This window comes from Bolinopsis microptera, chromosome 5 (genome assembly GCF_026151205.1).
Source record: "Bolinopsis microptera isolate Bmic1 chromosome 5, MBARI_Bmic_1.0, whole genome shotgun sequence".
NCBI classification, from domain to species: Eukaryota; Metazoa; Ctenophora; class Tentaculata; order Lobata; family Bolinopsidae; genus Bolinopsis; species Bolinopsis microptera.
Genome location: NC_087076.1, coordinates 9,936,047 through 9,952,217, shown reverse-complemented (window position 1 = coordinate 9,952,217; position 16,171 = coordinate 9,936,047). Strand labels below are relative to the sequence as shown.

Sequence of the window (16,171 nt, the reverse complement as noted above, 5' to 3'; positions counted from 1 at the left end):
AGTATCAAGTGGTCGGAATATATTTTGAGAAGCTCGAATTTATCACAAACACAGCATTATTCAATAGTCCTCCTTTCGAGAAATCATTAAAAATCAAATTGATTTAATATAAAGCCAGTTTCAACGGCCAGGTAGCGCAGTTGGTTAGAACGCCTGTCTTACAATCGTTAGGTTGCGAGTTCGAAACCCACTGACTGCCTGGTCGTGGGGTGAGCGTCGTCGACGTTCAGCTAAGGATCATGAGTGGTCTATGCAGCCCCCCGGTCTACTCAGCCGAATACTCGAGAAATCGGGTGTGAGGGTTAAATGAGGAGCTGCACATTGCAGCAAAGTCTCGGACGAAGAAAGTATGGTACACACTACCTTAACCGTCACTGGCCAAAAAGATCCTTCGGCTTCCTGTAATTGGCTGGTTGCACTTGTGTAACATTGTGGCTGTTGGAATACACCGAAGTAAAATAAGTGTCTAGATAAAAAAAAAAAAGCAAATGAGGAACTACCTCAGTACTCACCGAAATACACTTTATCAAAGACCGCCACTCCAATGTAGCAGTCAGGGGTAGAGGGCTGGATGGCTAGGACGGGTGTGATGCCCGCCCTGCCTTGTGGCACGTTAGTACTCAACAGCAACTCTGTTACTTTAGTGTTACTGAGCTTCCGAGTCAAGGAAATATGTATTTTAACGAAAATGGAATGTTTATATCTTAATCATGTGATTCTGTATGTTAAGTAGTTACTAAACAACTATGTAACTTACTATAGCAGAAATGTTAAAAACCGTATAAACTTTAAGACAACAAACAAACAAAGAAACAGAACGCTACAAAAGGATACTCCAAAGCGCCCTTATCATTGAGTAGAATCTCATAAACCGTCAGCCACAACTTCCCCGTCTCCTCCTCCACAGAGATAACAGCAAACAGCTCATCAGGCCGCTCCTCGCTCTCTGAAGACGGGGAAACATTCCTGAACATCATGTTAACCACCTGACCCTGCACGTTTTTAATTTTAGTGCTGTTGCCGATGTTCTCCTTCTCTATTATCTTGATGATAAAGCCAGTTCTGATTGCTATTAGGGAGGCTATATAGTGGAGGGAGGTACAGAGTATGCGCTGGTTTGGGGCGGGTTCTGGGCGTTTACCACTTATCATCTTGTCCATACACACCTACAAAATAGGAGTTAGAGCAGGTTTATCTAAATGGAAGATTCAGAATATTATATAGATTAAACTTGAAGCATTGTTATCAATCAATAATATGTTACGTGGGTTCTACACGGTTATATTAGTAGTTCAACTCGCGAAAATATGCTACAAGTCCTTGGATCTAAGTTGTGTAACTGATCAAAAAACTAATTAGTTCAGTGCTAATAAACTAAACAGAAGACAAGCCACTGAAGAGAGTTAAATAAACTAACCAGTTTGCTGGTAGCTGAAGATATCTCTGGTAGTTTGACTGAAGCTCGTCTCACATCATGAGAGACAGGTAGCACTAGTAACTCATCCTCCCCCCTAAACCGTCTGCAAGGTTATCCACTTAAATTAAATAAGTAAGCAAAATCAAGTTATATCATAAAGCACATTTTCGTTAATTTATGGAGCGGGTAATCATGCGCTCCTATTAAAGATCTTCATTTATCTAGAATCTGGATAATGATTAATGATCGCTATCTAAATTCATATCTTATAACTAAATATCTCTATCTTGATCTTTAAAAATTACAGTTTTTACTCAGGGGAAGTTGGGAAACCTTCACAAGCGATTAAAAGATGTAGACTTACTGCGTTTGTATGACTGTCATGGCTCCTAAGTTACATCCACATTTGCTACAAAGATAAGCCATGTTAAATATTTAAATTTGATCGTATTTTTTGGTTTGACTGCCAAATTTGGCAATGGCAGTTACAATTAAATGTTTGCTTTCTTGTGCAACGATTTCAAAATGTTCGCTTCCTTGTGCAACATAAGTAAGTCACAAATACTACGTATCATTACTTCATTACCGTAAAAATAACTTCAAACCGATAATAAATTATAACGCATATTAAATTAATGCACACAAAAAATACAGATAAACGTGAACTCTCAGTCTAGACTCTTAAACTAAAATATCAAAACCATACAAAGTACAAACCCTAAATTTTCCTAAAAACAGTCTTGGGTATTTTGACGACAGCTTTCTCTTTGAGTTTCCTCTTACCTTCCCGTTGTCGAGCTAACAGTTTCATAGCCCTAGTCTTGTCTCCACCGTACAAATCCTTTGTTACGTCCTTTCGGAGCTGAAAATATGATTTAATGGAAACTGGTACCTGCAAATTTGATATTTTAATACATGGGTATAACGACAGCAAATATACATTTAGAAATAAAACAAAATTCAGATATTATAATGAAAGTGACTAGCAGTTGAGTAACTTACTGGTGTAACCTCTGCTCGAGCCTGGACTTTCCCTCCCGCCACACACTGGATAATAATCTTAAACAGTTCCCTGGGCATCAACTTAGCAATATCCTTAACAGTCCTCAAACAAACATCTTTAACAACATCCGACCTTACAATCATTGACAAACCATCAACTATATCACCATTAACCACAACATCAACCTTGGAGATGTCAGTCTCCCAGTAGCCCGCATCCTCAAAATCACAAGTAGCATACCCGCTACTCAGCTTCTTGATCGAACTGTAGAAATCAGTTACTGTCTCTATCAGGGGTATCTCGTATTTCAACAGAAACCTTCCCTCTCCCAGGGTTGAGTTCTCCTTCTGATTACCACGACATGACATGCAGTGGGAGATAACAGGGGAGAGGTGTGTGCCTGGTACGATAAGGGTGGTTTCAACAACTGGTTCCTCCCATTTTATCACGTGGTAACTGTCGGGCATATCCTTAGCACAGTTGAACTCTGTTATTTCGTTGTTGCGGAGAAAAGCTCGGTAGGTGATGCTAGGTGGGGTCATGATGATGCTGGTACCAAATTCTTGATAGAGTCGTTGAGCAAATACCTCTCTATGGAGAGTGCCAAGAAATCCCAGATTCCAGCCTTGTCCTAAAATTTGATTAGAATCTAACTGCATGGATACTGAAGTGTCATATCTAACTAACTTTTCCAGGGACTCTTTCATTGACCTGAAAGCAGTATCTTCGTCAGGAAAAACACCAGAAAAGATTGACGGCTTGGGTTTTGGAATAGTCTGAAGTGGCTCAACATTAGAATCAGGCATACAGATAGTGTCACCAATTATAACATCCTCAACACCCTTCACTTTCAAAATGAAATATCCCATTTGCCCAGCAGACAGACTGTTGGTGGGTTGTAACCCAGGTAGAAATACACCCATCTCACGGACAGGGAATGTCTTGCCAGACCTCAGCAGACACACTGAATCTCTGGTGTTCACTGTTCCTTCTTTGACAAAGACAGTTAAGATAACGCTACCAGGAGAAGATAGATATTGGCAGTCATGTAAGATAGCAACAAAATCTGAATCAAGCTTCCCCTGAGGGGCTGGCACCTGTTCTATCACTTGTGGAATTAGCTTTTCTACGTTTTCACCTGTCTTAGCAGAAATTTCTGTAATGTCAGTTTCCTCAAGATCAAACATGCTGGACATCTCCAACTTACACGAACTCACTTTCGCATTGGGCATATCAATTTTATTCAGCGTTCCCAGGATGACAAGCTCATTTTCGAACGCAGTGTAAAAGTTGCTAACAGTTTGTGCCTGTACCCCCTGGGTCGCATCAACCAACAAGATAGCTCCATCACTGAGAAAAAGAGACCTCCCCACTTCGTGTGTAAAATCAGCATGACCCGGGGTGTCGATCAAGTTGAGCAGGTATTCAGTGCCTTTGTGAGTGTAACGTAAGGAAGCGCACTGTGCTTTTACGGTTATCCCCCTTTCTCGCTCCACTTGTAGACTGTCAAGTTGTTGAGGTTGGGATGTGTTGACTTCTCCTCCTCCTCCTCCTCCTATCTCTATGAGTCTGTCTGCTAGAGTACTTTTGCCGTGATCGACATGAGCTATAATCGAGAAGTTTCTGATTTTATCAGGACGAAATTTAGGGAAGCTGTCGTTGCCATCTGATAGTGAACGATGTAGAACGTTTGGTAGTCTATGTATAAACCGTTTTGAGTGTCGCCATGCGTTCATCAAACTGAAATAGCTACAGGTTACCTATATGAGAATAGTCAATAGGGAGAAAAATCATTTCGATTGCGAAATTGGTTTCGCTTTCGAATAATTGTGAATATAACTTTCTACGGTAGTAGGTGCTGATTAAAAATTAATTTTTGTGATTTTGGTTTAGTTAAATAAATTTTTGTAATCTTCGTACATAATGATGTGATATTGCATTAATTCATGTTATTTTACACTGAGCCTTTTCACAGTGTCATCTGATAACAGGTGTCTTATTCTCAGCTGAATCAGTCCGTTTAGTTATTTGGAATAGTCGAGACAATGGGTTCTCCGTACACAATAGAATTACTTGATTGATTGTAATCCGGACAGTTTAATTCTTACTTACGTTATGTCACATGTAGGTTTGGCATGGATCACTTCTGGACAACAGTGCAGTATCAATACGTCATCCAATCAGACCAAAATTAAAATTCTTCTGTGGGCTAACATGAGCGAACTTTTTTGTTTTAATCAAAACATTGTTTGTCCTTGTAGATATTAGTTTGAGTGATTTTCAAGCATGTGTCTGTCATCGGTTTATCTAGAATGATCACCATGGTTACCAGACTGGAGCTCTTGCTTGTAACTATAGTACATTGCGCACTTTCATCATTCCAGAGTGCCGGATCTTATCATGAATCAGGTGAGACTAAGTTCACAACAGAGATACCGGAGATAAGAAAGTCGTTCGGTATCCCAAAAAGTGCAGCACATCTTTATGCACAGAAGGACGAAGCTGACTGGACAACAGTAAAACTACCAACATATCCACTTCAAAGAACAGGGCAAAGACTTAAAGACGGACCAACTAAACATAATAGATTACTAATAATACCAGTCAATCAGATTAAGGAGACACAAGCTACAGAAGGCAGCTACATTCCAGTTGCTACAAAAGGCAACAATATTCCAGTTGCAACACAGGCAACTACCAGTCTCACTGATAATTATTCTAGTTCTTCCAGTTCTCATAGGGTACACTCTATAGGGTGCTATTTCGGCACCTTTTTCCCTTATCTGCTCACCAGTAATCATATTCCACATATTCAATTAGTGAAAGACTCTGACAAAGTCAGCTTGATCACTCTGACAACAGTCAATATATTGGTCTCCATCTGTTGTATTGTCCTCAGCATCATCATAGCATACTTCAGATTTATTAAATCACGTGCCAAACTGGGGCTGATACAAGCCCTCTATCTCCGAAATGGCCTGGCTGACTTCTTCGTAGGATTAGGAGTTCTTCTTCAGAGTCCCCTCTTGTACCTACTGATCTTAAAAGGAGATGGAATATCTGATGTGGTGGTGCCTGTCTATATCATGATCAGCTATTCTTTGACCGCCATAGCTGTAAAGATGAGTGTCTTCATGAACTGTGTCTTGGGAATAGTCCGGTGCATTAACATTGCTCAACCGTTCTACCAGATCAAAAGATCAGCCGTTACTGTGTGTACCCTTATGTACATGTTCATTTGGATGATCATTCTTGGGATTGACCTGTGGCAGTTTGCTGAAAAAAGAGGGACGAAAAACCAAGTTCTTATGGTGAAGACGATGATTATGAAGGGTCAGCCTGGATTTGGGTTGGTTCTTCTGACCATGGAGAAGGAAGATAGTGGTCCAAGCTATCTTGCCTACCAACTTGGCAACCTGGTTCAGTTCATTGTACCCACCGCTTTGCCTATATTGTTTTGTTTTGTGTTGATGATAGTGCAGCTGTGTTCCCTTCACAGAACACGTGCTCGCCGTGGATTGAACCACCTCAATGCGACAAGGCAGTCTAAGGAAGTGGTTGATACTGTTTCAAAGGCCAGCTTGACCATTTTTCTATTGACCAGCATCTACGTGAGCACATCGGCAGTGTCCTTAATTACATGGTTGATAGCTGATGGCCAAAAAGGATACCTTGGCTCACAGTCCAACTACGAAGCCTTGCTGAAAAATAAAAGAACGGCAGAGTCCTGGAGTAATTTGACTGCAATATACTTCTCCCTGTCGACCTGTGCGCTGATCTGTTCCACACTCACCCCTCTCACTCTTCTACTGAGAGGAACTGGGGAGACATTTGGCGCTGCCAGGCAGTTTTTTACCGGGATATCTTCTACTAGTTTATATAGTATGTCAGGGACAATCAGATCAGCTGGTAGATTGATAAATCGAAGAAGAGAAGTTTTCACAGACTTGTAAGCCCACGATGTGACATCTTGATGGTCTAACGGTTGGACCAGCAGTACTTGATACCTTCCAGCCTTTTAGGGCTAATTTCTTTTTTAATGCTGTACAGTTCAAGGCTACCTCAGTAATGAACTCTTTAAATATTATGGTCTCTTACCATGGAAAGGCAAATTAATAGTGTCAAACAGAAATGCAGCTGGACAATGATGAATCTAAGGACGATTGGGCGCTATCTGGATGAAGGAGTGAAACTAATGATGGTAACACAGTTTGTAATATCGAAGCCTGACTAATGTAATTTTTGTAATATCGAAGCTTGACTACTGTAATTTTTTCACATGAACCTACCAAAGACACGACTAAACAAGCTAAAATCAACATTCAACCCTTAATGGTGCCATTCGGTTCATCTACAATATCAAAGACCGATCAGAAGACCTACTTCCCTACTACAATAGAGCGCATATCCTTCCTCTTGACTGATTTTCTTTAAAGTCTGCCTCCTTACTTATAAAGCTGTACATGGAATTTCACCTGACTACATAACAAAACTTGTACAGATTGAAAAACCACTGAAAAATACAAGATCGAAGATAGGAGATTGCTACAGGTTAAAGATCCCCAAAAATGACGAAGAACAAGATTGATAGACGGCGTTTTACAAACTACACACCAACTGCATGGAATTCACTTCCTTGGGAGATACGATCACTACGTATAAATGTAGACAGTTTCGAACATTATTTATATGACCGTATTTGATTAGTGCTGTTGTTTTTTGTTCTTATTATTTCTCTTTCTCTGGATCCTTGAGTCGTTGGTGATAGGGAGTTTTGTAGATCCTCGGGTAAGTCAGTGTATTCTCTTGGTGACTTGCTTGAAAAGTGGTGGGGATCCGTCTCCTGCTCCGGTATGTTTCAGACATATGGCCAAGGTTCTGTCCCTTTGTGTCGAGACGGTGGTGGGCTTGAAGGGATAAGTTTCAACCTGGATTCGCTTCACTAGAGAATTCAGAGAGTACTGAGTTATACCACTGGTACCCAGTCTGGTGGCCTAACTAGACGCTTGGTACTGGACTAGTGGCTTACCAAGGTATACTTTTAAAAACGGTCGGATGGCCTAATCCTAATTTAGAACAGATTTTAGGCCAACAGCCAATTTAGGTCGCTTGGCCTAACTGGACTGACAGAGCATGCTATCCGAGCCCGATGACGTGGACCAAATTAACGTGCTGATAGGCCAAGAGAACTAGAATCACTTAGGCTTGAAGATAGAAATTTGTCAAGGATCTCTAGGGGGAGGCATATCTCTCCTGTTACCGATGGCCCACTGCATGTGCATCGATCCTTTTTGGTGGTGTATCTTTATTTTTATTGTGTAATATATCAACGTGGTTAGTACCTGACACTTGTGTAAGTTACTTATCATATGGGCGGTATGCAAGTACATTATTTCATTTCATCTCATTTCATATGTCATGAAGTACGGAAAGAATAGTTAATCTTTTAGTTAGTTTTTACTTAATAATGACTTTTAAAACTGAAAGAACTTCCTGCTGTGAGATATAGATAGTATTTGTTTTTATGCTGATTGAAGAGTTTTAAGGCTATGATTGAACCCTAACAGTTACTAATACGTTTACATCTATTATTATATATATCATCTAAAAAATGTTGATTGAAATGGATATTGAGTTTTGTTTTACAGTAACTATGATATTATACATTCAATACATACTAGAAAGCTACTTGTATTGTTAAAACGGAGCTTTGTTCGAGGAATTTCAAAATCAGTACTGTCGTGATTTCTTAATTTCTAATATCACTACTGTTTTATTTCTATTTATTTCGCATACAAAAAAGTACCAAGTATTTCCAAATCAGCACTTTATACGACACGTATAAAAGTTGAGAGCTTTGAACAGCTAAACTTTGTGAGAGGTGTCTTTATTTACGGCAGGTATCCTAGATTTAGTAGACACAGTACGGTAATACATCAAAATTTAGCACAGAAACCTGCATCAAATTTATGTTGATAAAAGGACACAGTAAGATTCAGTAGCGATGACGAAGCTCTGCCTTGACAATCAATTAACTTTTAAAAGAAACCAAACCAATTAACGATTAAAAAAAAGACAAATATCTTCAAAAATTACGTTAATTTTTTAGCAAACAGGTTATTTTGTATCCAAAATATACGGTGAAAGCATCGTGAATCCAACAAATACCTAAAAACTTTAAAAAAGGAAACACCCTGTCAGCTCGTATCGTCCTCATATCCCTCTGTCTTCATATCCGATATCCCGAGATCATCATTATCTTCTGCTGTTCTTTCAAACTCCTCCACCGTCAAATTGGGGTCTTCATCCGGTGCATAAACGTTTTGAATGTAGCTGTTTCCAGCTGGATCCTTAACGATCAGCTCAACAAGTATTTTGTGGTCGATGATATCCTGGATTCCTTGGATAACACTGGACATCGCGCCACCAGATTTTTTGTCACTTGGAGTTTTGCTGTCTCCAAAAGAAAATGGATTAATGGACTCTAGTTGGTCTTTAATTTGGTGGAGTAAACCCTCAATTGTAGTGAACCTGCCGCCCAACGAACCACACGTTAACTCAACCTCTAGCTCCGGAATGTTGACAGTGGCAGTTTCTGATTTAAGGATGTCCCGATCTAGATCCATGTCTGAGTCTGTCATCTTTAAAGTTATTCTCTGCCCCTTTTCAGAGATTCCACCTGCACTCTTTACTTCTGAATCTCTGTAACCACAGTGGTCACAAACGTTAGCCATTAGAAGAATCTTCTTGAAAAATGGTATCTGGACTTCCTTCATGTTGCAAACTGCTTCTTTTCCACAGGCATTACACATGGCCTCGAATGTGATAACTTCAGATTCTTCATTTTGCACTACTTGTGATTTTTCCTCTTCGTTTTCCTCTTCGTTTTCCTCCTGGGCATTTTCCTTCATTTCTGTGATCCCAAGTACATCCTCATCGTCTTTTGAGCGAATGTAATGCTCCATTTTTAGATGAGGATCTGGTTTTGGAGCGTTAGGGTTCTCGATAAAACTGTTCCCGGTCGGATCCTCGAGAATGAAAGTAAATTGTTTTTCAACAAGCAGCAGATCGTCTAAACGACTACAAAACTTGTCGATTTGTTCGGCTAATTCAGGGCAAATTTCCTTCCGTTCTGGTTGCTTGTCTAAAAGTCCATCCCTGGTCTTGGTCAAGAAACCCTCTACCGTACTGGACGACCCCTTCTGTGCTTCTCGTGGGATCTCCAGGTCTATCTCCGGTACGGTGATGGTAGCAAACTCTGACTTTATGACCTGTCTGTTTAGTTCCTTTATATTTGTAACAGTGAGAGTGTACTTGACTCCTTTTTCTGCAAGAGAAGACGCCGGCTGGACTGAACTGTTAAAATTGTGACAATGCTCACAAGAGAACGAACTTATGATGATCTCTTTGAAGTATGGTATTTTAGTGAGCATGAGACGGGTCATACCTTCACTGAAACAGGACATACATGCGCTTGGCATTTCGAACACTGGGTTCTCTGGTGTCAGGTCTACAACAATGGGATCCATCCTGGAGAGATATTGGTTAAATACATGGCAACCCAGGATTAACAACATTTCAGTTTTCATAATATTTCGGATATTGTGATCATTATTTTTGAAGAATGTATAATCATGTTGTGAAAGTATCATGGCTTTACTTCAGTAATGGTATAAAGTAATACACGATCCACCACTCAATAAAATAGAAATTCATAAAATATAACTATAAGATATAAAGTCACATCCAAATAATATAGTAAAATTGTTATCGAATTTCATAAACTTCAAGTCGAAATGACAGACCCAGTTCGTTACATAAAACAGCTTCATAATATCATATTATTTTTAAACTATGGCTATTATTAATCTTATTTGATCGTCCAAAACAACACTATAACTTAGTGATACATAATAACACGATATAAACAAAAATTAAGGTTAACCATCTTTGTTTTAATATTAAGAATACAAAAAATATCATAAAAATAAGATACTGTAAACAATGTAAATTGAATGCATAATACTATTATATAATAATGATAATAATTGTCGATAATGTCATTCTTAAAATCAACGTACCCTTGATAAAACTTATAGCAGTAAATACTAAATATACTAGCATCTAAATTCTAAAAGTTCAACCTGAATTCCACTGATTATCCCATATTATACCGTCATATTAACAATTACATAATACTCCACAAGTCTCACAATCCCATAGCTGCACTGCCTGCGTTCTTTCCCATCATATCGGAGTAGTTTAGCATGTTTGAGAGATCATCCACATCGTCTTTGACTGGGTTTGTTGTGTCCCATATGTTTACCAGACCATCTTCTCCCGCAGTGGCTAAGAACCTGCTGCAGGGAGAAAAAGAAACGCTGTTTATTCGCCCTCTGTGTCCACTGGTGTGTGTGAGTTGTTGACCCTAAAATTTTAATTTATGAACAAAAATATACACATGATATAAATAGGAAGCAATATAATTGAACAAGACGTATAGAGTACAATAACTGAACGTTCTATTAGACCCACTAGATTTGAGGGGTGTCTGAGAGTAATATTAGATCTGGAACCAGCAGATACCAGATACTCTCCATTGGGGGAGAAAGTGACACAGTTCATTTTAACAGATCCGTCCGACAGTGTCGCAACCCTTCCTGAACATAATGTTGAGATTTTAGAAGCAATACTACATTTTATCCTGAACTTATGATCCACACCAACATCTATCTCAGTTTAAAGCATAAACAACATCAAAACACTATCAGCTCCACACAAAATAATACAGTTAAAACAACTACGTGACAAACTAACGTGACTATTGACTAACCTCCCATTCTAGTGTCCCAAATGGAAGTGGTACTGTCCCTACTGACGGAGGCTAAGACGTGTGCGTTAGTGGGACTGTAAGCTACACCCCACACTACATCTATGTGTCCCGACATAGGACATGACACTCCTTTGCTGATGTCCCAGATTCGTATCATCTTATCCCACGAGGAGGTAGCCTATATGATAGGTGAATGATACATTCATTTCAGTCAGGAAATGTATGTAACTATGTGGCCTGCTATCAAATTGTAATGATAAAACGAGAGAGTTGTCATGTTGTCGTAACAATTGATATTATCAAGATTCATAATATGACAAACCAACTGGCCAGAGATGCTGAAATCAGCTGAAGTGACAGGGTTTCTGTGGCCCAGTAAATTTCCAACAAATCGTCCAGTTTCAGCACAAGAAAGAGCAATGCTATTATCCCAGCTGCATGTGCACAAAACTGCACTGTCTGGCGAGAAGGTGCACCAGCTCACTCCAAAGTTGTGATGTGTGATCTGGCTGACTGCCTGAATCATTGAAATTTAGAATGATGATGATTTTTATAATTCTCATTATTCTGCAAGGCCTAAGTTGCATATAATATTATAATGTACAATAATAGATAGTATTTATTGGTTTGTAAAGAAAATTAATAAAACAAAAACTTAGTAATACTAATAGTTAAACAAAAACTGTATTTACAGTATGTTTAAAATCAATAATTATCGTACATATAAAATTTAAAAATAGGATCATTTAATTTTCGATGTCTTTGATCAACAAGTATTGCATATATTTTCATTTTAAATAATATAAGCTCAACCACGTTAGCGGGATGAAGCAGCAATACTCACATTTTACTAAAACTTCCAACATACCTTACCAGTTTCAAGAGAGTACACTATTGCAGTTTTGTCATTGGAGCATGTGGCAAACTTTTTTCCATCATAACTGAAATCGCCATGATTGATGTAACCCCTGTGATCGTGAAAACTGCATGCCTCTTTCAATTCCTGAAAAAATGAGGCTGATCAGTGGTTGATGTGATATTTTATAGAGAGACTATGATTAAGGTAGGTTGAAGTCAATTTAGAAATTTCTTAAAGAAAATGATGAAATGTGGAACAGAGGCACATATTAGGTGCGATGGGTGCGGGATCGCGTGCAATTTACCGTTTTCCGCACATTTCCGCATAATTTATTGTTTTCCGCACATTTCCGCACATTTTGTAATTTTCTGCATATTTCTGCATAATGTAGAATTTTCCGCGTAATTTCGGATAATTTTGAAATTTTCGCGTTAAGATTTTCGAGTGTAAAAACCAAAATATTTTAAAAGTCGGGCTCTTTTATGACCGTGACTCAGGCCCTTTCGGGACCCTGACCCAGGCCCTTTCGGGACCCTGACCCAGGCCCTTTCGGGACCCTGACCCAGGCCCTTTCGGGACCCTGACCCAGGCCCTTTCGGGACCGTGACCCAGGCCCTTTTGGAACTCATACCTAGGCCACGTGACCCAGGCCCTTTTGGGACCCTGCCCCAGGCCCTTTCGGGACCCTGACCCAGGCCCTTTCGGGACCCTGACCCAGGCCCTTTCGGGACCCTGACCCAGGCCCTTTCGGGACCGTGACCCAGGCCCTTTTGGAACTCATGCCTAGGCCACGTGACCTGGTTACCACGTGACCCAGGCCTTTTCGGGACCGTGACCCAGGCCCTTTCGGGACCGTTACCCAGGCCCTTTCGGGACCGTGATCCAGGCCGTTATGGAACCCTCGTCGTTACCGTACTTCGATTATAGTGTATCAGTTATCATTCGTAACTTCACCACATCATCTGATTACTCTATATCACATCACAACGTCATGGACCGTTTCCTAAAGAAACGAACAGCTATAACAGACAGTGACCCATCATCAAGCTCACCACACAAGAAACAGAAGATACCTGCATGGGATCTGATCAACTCTATCAAGAGGCGTCTTCAAATAACTGTCTCCTGATCTCTACCAGATCAAGTCACTGTTCTCAGATAACTGAATCTCAATATTAGGTTCAATCATGGTCTTAGTAAAAAACTACACCCTCAGTAACACATAAACAGACCTATTTTTGATAAGAGCGGCGGTTATACGTTTAGAATTTCCAAAGTCCTTGAGAAAATGCAAAAGAAAACCGCACAATTCCCGCACAAATTTCGAAAAAAATCGCCGCACATTTGCCGCATAATTGGTAAAAATTTACCGCACCTTACCGCACATTTAACCTTTATAGTCGGGTGCGGTACCGCATAATTTCGATTTTTTTACCGCACCTAATATGTGCCTCTGATGTGGAAAAATTACATTCTAAACCAGATGAAGATGCAAGCTAAGACTTACCTCATGGTCAATGGATAACAGCTTTGAAGACTCATCATCACTTCCAATCAAAATAAAAGATGATCCAGCAGTGGAAAATTTAGCAAATGAGCACCCATTGGGATGGCCACAAAATTGCTTTACATTACTGATCCCTTTCATTCATCATACACCTTGAAATTTGTTTTTAAGTTATGATCAAACCACAAATTACCGAGCTTCCCTTTACCAGGTTCCCTTGATTTCCTTTTCTCCCAGCACTGGTTTAAACTTAAGAGTTAGGATTAGAGTTAGGGTAAGGGTAAGGAGTATAGTTAGGGTTAGGGTTTAGGTTAGGATGTTGGTAAAGGTAGGATTAAGGTTTGACCATTAATTGTACACAAAGCTTAACCGTTGAAACCGAAATCATTAGGAAGAATTTTGTCATTACTGACAGTTTAGATGCAAGGATAATTGTATATCAATAATTGTAGCAGCCCGAGCAGTAAATCTTTAATCAAGCTATCGCATTGCTTTTTTTTCTTTTCTTTTTTAAAACGGGGGACCCCCAACCCATGTAGCTGAGACACCTCACAGCAAGTAGACCAAAGTGCCTCTTGCTTGTGAAAGGTGCATCAACTACCCGTCAAAGCAGTGGGTTGGGAGTCCCTCCTGGGAACATTTTCTTTGTAAAATGTTACACAATATAAAAGCTGTACAATAAATTATCTTAAAAATTTACATAAACAAATTTAGGAGACCTCATAGCTCGTCTTCTGAGGGATGAGATTGAAAAATACGTCATTCATTCCAAGATGCTGGGCTGTTTGTCTTCCTCTGATTCCCCTGAGTGCTTTGAGTGTGCTTCATAGCAAATCAAACCTTAATAGTGTTCTGATGTGATTTTTGACCTGGCTGTTAGCTTTTTTTTTTGTGGTCAGCTTTCATCTGACATCTCAGAGATACAATCTACAAACACAGTGGAGAGTGGTATTTATATTATACCTCCAGATGTTGTAATGACTAATGGGACAAAGGACCCTTTCTCTGACTGAAGTACTCTCTCCTCAAGAAAGAGATCTTTCTTCTCTTTCTCATGTGCACTGTAAATTTTATCTAGTGGCTTAAACTTATTTGAGTCGCAATTAGGATGGGTGACCCTGTTGTCAAAGAATCTTCTTTCAAAGCCCAGCTCAAGATTTATGCGAGATTGCGAGCCTGACTCATCGCACAAAATTTGTAAATAAATGAGGAAACAGAAAAAGTTTAACTTAAACGTTGAGGGAATTAGGAACTTAACATGTATTTTATACTCTTAACGTGTATTTTATCACTTGTTTATAGCGTGAAAACTTCGACGTAACGCGCGCAAGATTTTGCGAGTTTCGTTTAAATCTCATAGCTAGGCTCACAATATCGTGAGATTCTCTGCGAGATTTCGGCACCCTCTTTCAGCACTACATATTCGGTCGCGCGCTTGCATTTTCATCGCTTTTCAGCGTGTTTATTCACTGTACTGTCTAAGTCTTAAAGGATACTAGTTGTTATAAGATCAAGATTCACAGTGGTTAGTACTATAGTTACCATGGTTACCATTAAACGGTCTAAATCTCAAGGTACTATTCCTGGCTACAGTCATAGGCATAGTGAATATTTCTTCATTAAAAGTTTGAGAAAGGGTCTCTTCAACTGGAGAACTGACTTATTAATCCTAGCAGGTAATTAACTCTGGATCCTCATCACATTGATTCCATTCTAAATTCTAGCCATAAACAAAACAAGCATTACCAGATAACTCCGTTTACAATAATTTGACATGTTCCAGTGTGAACGAGGCCTTCCCCGGACAAATCCTTAAATGCCAGTCTTCTCTAGATGAAGTACGAACAGTATAATCTATCGGATAACGTATATTACAAGGTGCTCTGATGATAATTTTAGTAAAATAATTAATAATTGCCAAAAGAATGACCTCTGACGAGACTCGAACCCGGGTCAACTGCTTAGGAATCGCGCTCTGAACTGGGGCGCTACTTGAGGCTTATCACATTTACAATATGTAACATTATATACTTCATAAAAATACGCACGTAAATTTTTCGTTATTTATGGATCCAATAACAGTGACATACTTACAATTCTGAGAAATAAACATCGAGCGACATAAAGCGACATACTTACAATTTCGCTTACAAAGGGACTCGCGAAATCTTTTTAAATAGAAAATAATTTGTGGGGCAAGAAATCTTGCAGGCTGGGGGGGGGGGGGGGGGTGGGGAGTACATTTCGCCACTGCACGTGACACGTGAAAATCGCACTTTTAGTGTCAAAATCCAATCTCATCGCACTTTTTTTAGAATCTTGATAGGGGTTTCAAAGGAGCCCAAACCTCTCTTACAGAACGAAGAAAATTAATGTTTCATTATTATAGACAGGTGCGAGTCTCTCCCGGACACAGCAAACCTTGAAACGGAAACTGAGTTTCCGGTGCAGTATGATGTTGTGGTGACAGTGATCTGTGAGACTGGATACTATCTATCAGGAGCTGATACCATCACTTGTATCAAGGGTAGGATCTACAAGTCACATCGCGA

At 39.6% G+C, this 16,171-nt stretch overlaps 4 protein-coding genes across 7 annotated transcripts in view; all 4 read right to left on the bottom strand.

The window, feature by feature from the left end:
* Positions 1 to 16,171, bottom strand: part of LOC134814959 (uncharacterized) — a 103,297-nt gene that overhangs the window by 45,726 nt on the left and 41,400 nt on the right. For all 4 annotated transcript variants that reach the window (XM_063823326.1, XM_063823327.1, XM_063823328.1 and 1 more), the window contains exons 2-5: positions 1,782 to 1,828; positions 1,418 to 1,520; positions 835 to 1,166; positions 513 to 649 (exon numbers count right to left, since the gene is read on the bottom strand). In XM_063823326.1, the coding sequence (XP_063679396.1) occupies positions 513 to 649; positions 835 to 1,166; positions 1,418 to 1,520; positions 1,782 to 1,801 (592 nt within the window). In that variant the 5' untranslated portion in view covers positions 1,802 to 1,828. The remainder of the gene's footprint in view (positions 1 to 512; positions 650 to 834; positions 1,167 to 1,417; positions 1,521 to 1,781; positions 1,829 to 16,171) is intronic.
* Positions 1,997 to 4,165, bottom strand: LOC134815067 (translation factor GUF1, mitochondrial-like). The gene is made up of 2 exons (XM_063823528.1): positions 2,420 to 4,165; positions 1,997 to 2,279 (listed from the first exon to the last, which is right to left on the bottom strand). The coding sequence occupies exons 1-2, from the start codon at positions 4,154 to 4,156 to the stop codon at positions 2,136 to 2,138; spliced, it is 1,881 nt and encodes a 626-aa protein (XP_063679598.1). The 5' UTR covers positions 4,157 to 4,165; the 3' UTR covers positions 1,997 to 2,135.
* On the bottom strand, positions 8,415 to 9,968 carry LOC134815066 (zinc finger protein ZPR1-like). Its single transcript, XM_063823526.1, has one exon. It carries the CDS (start codon positions 9,947 to 9,949, stop codon positions 8,618 to 8,620), a length of 1,332 nt encoding a protein of 443 aa, XP_063679596.1. The 5' UTR covers positions 9,950 to 9,968; the 3' UTR covers positions 8,415 to 8,617.
* LOC134815058 (uncharacterized WD repeat-containing protein all2124-like) lies at positions 10,111 to 13,783 on the bottom strand. Its single transcript, XM_063823517.1, has 6 exons — positions 13,620 to 13,783; positions 12,122 to 12,256; positions 11,576 to 11,770; positions 11,254 to 11,431; positions 10,956 to 11,080; positions 10,111 to 10,848 (listed from the first exon to the last, which is right to left on the bottom strand). The coding sequence occupies exons 1-6, from the start codon at positions 13,758 to 13,760 to the stop codon at positions 10,630 to 10,632; spliced, it is 993 nt and encodes a 330-aa protein (XP_063679587.1). The 5' UTR covers positions 13,761 to 13,783; the 3' UTR covers positions 10,111 to 10,629.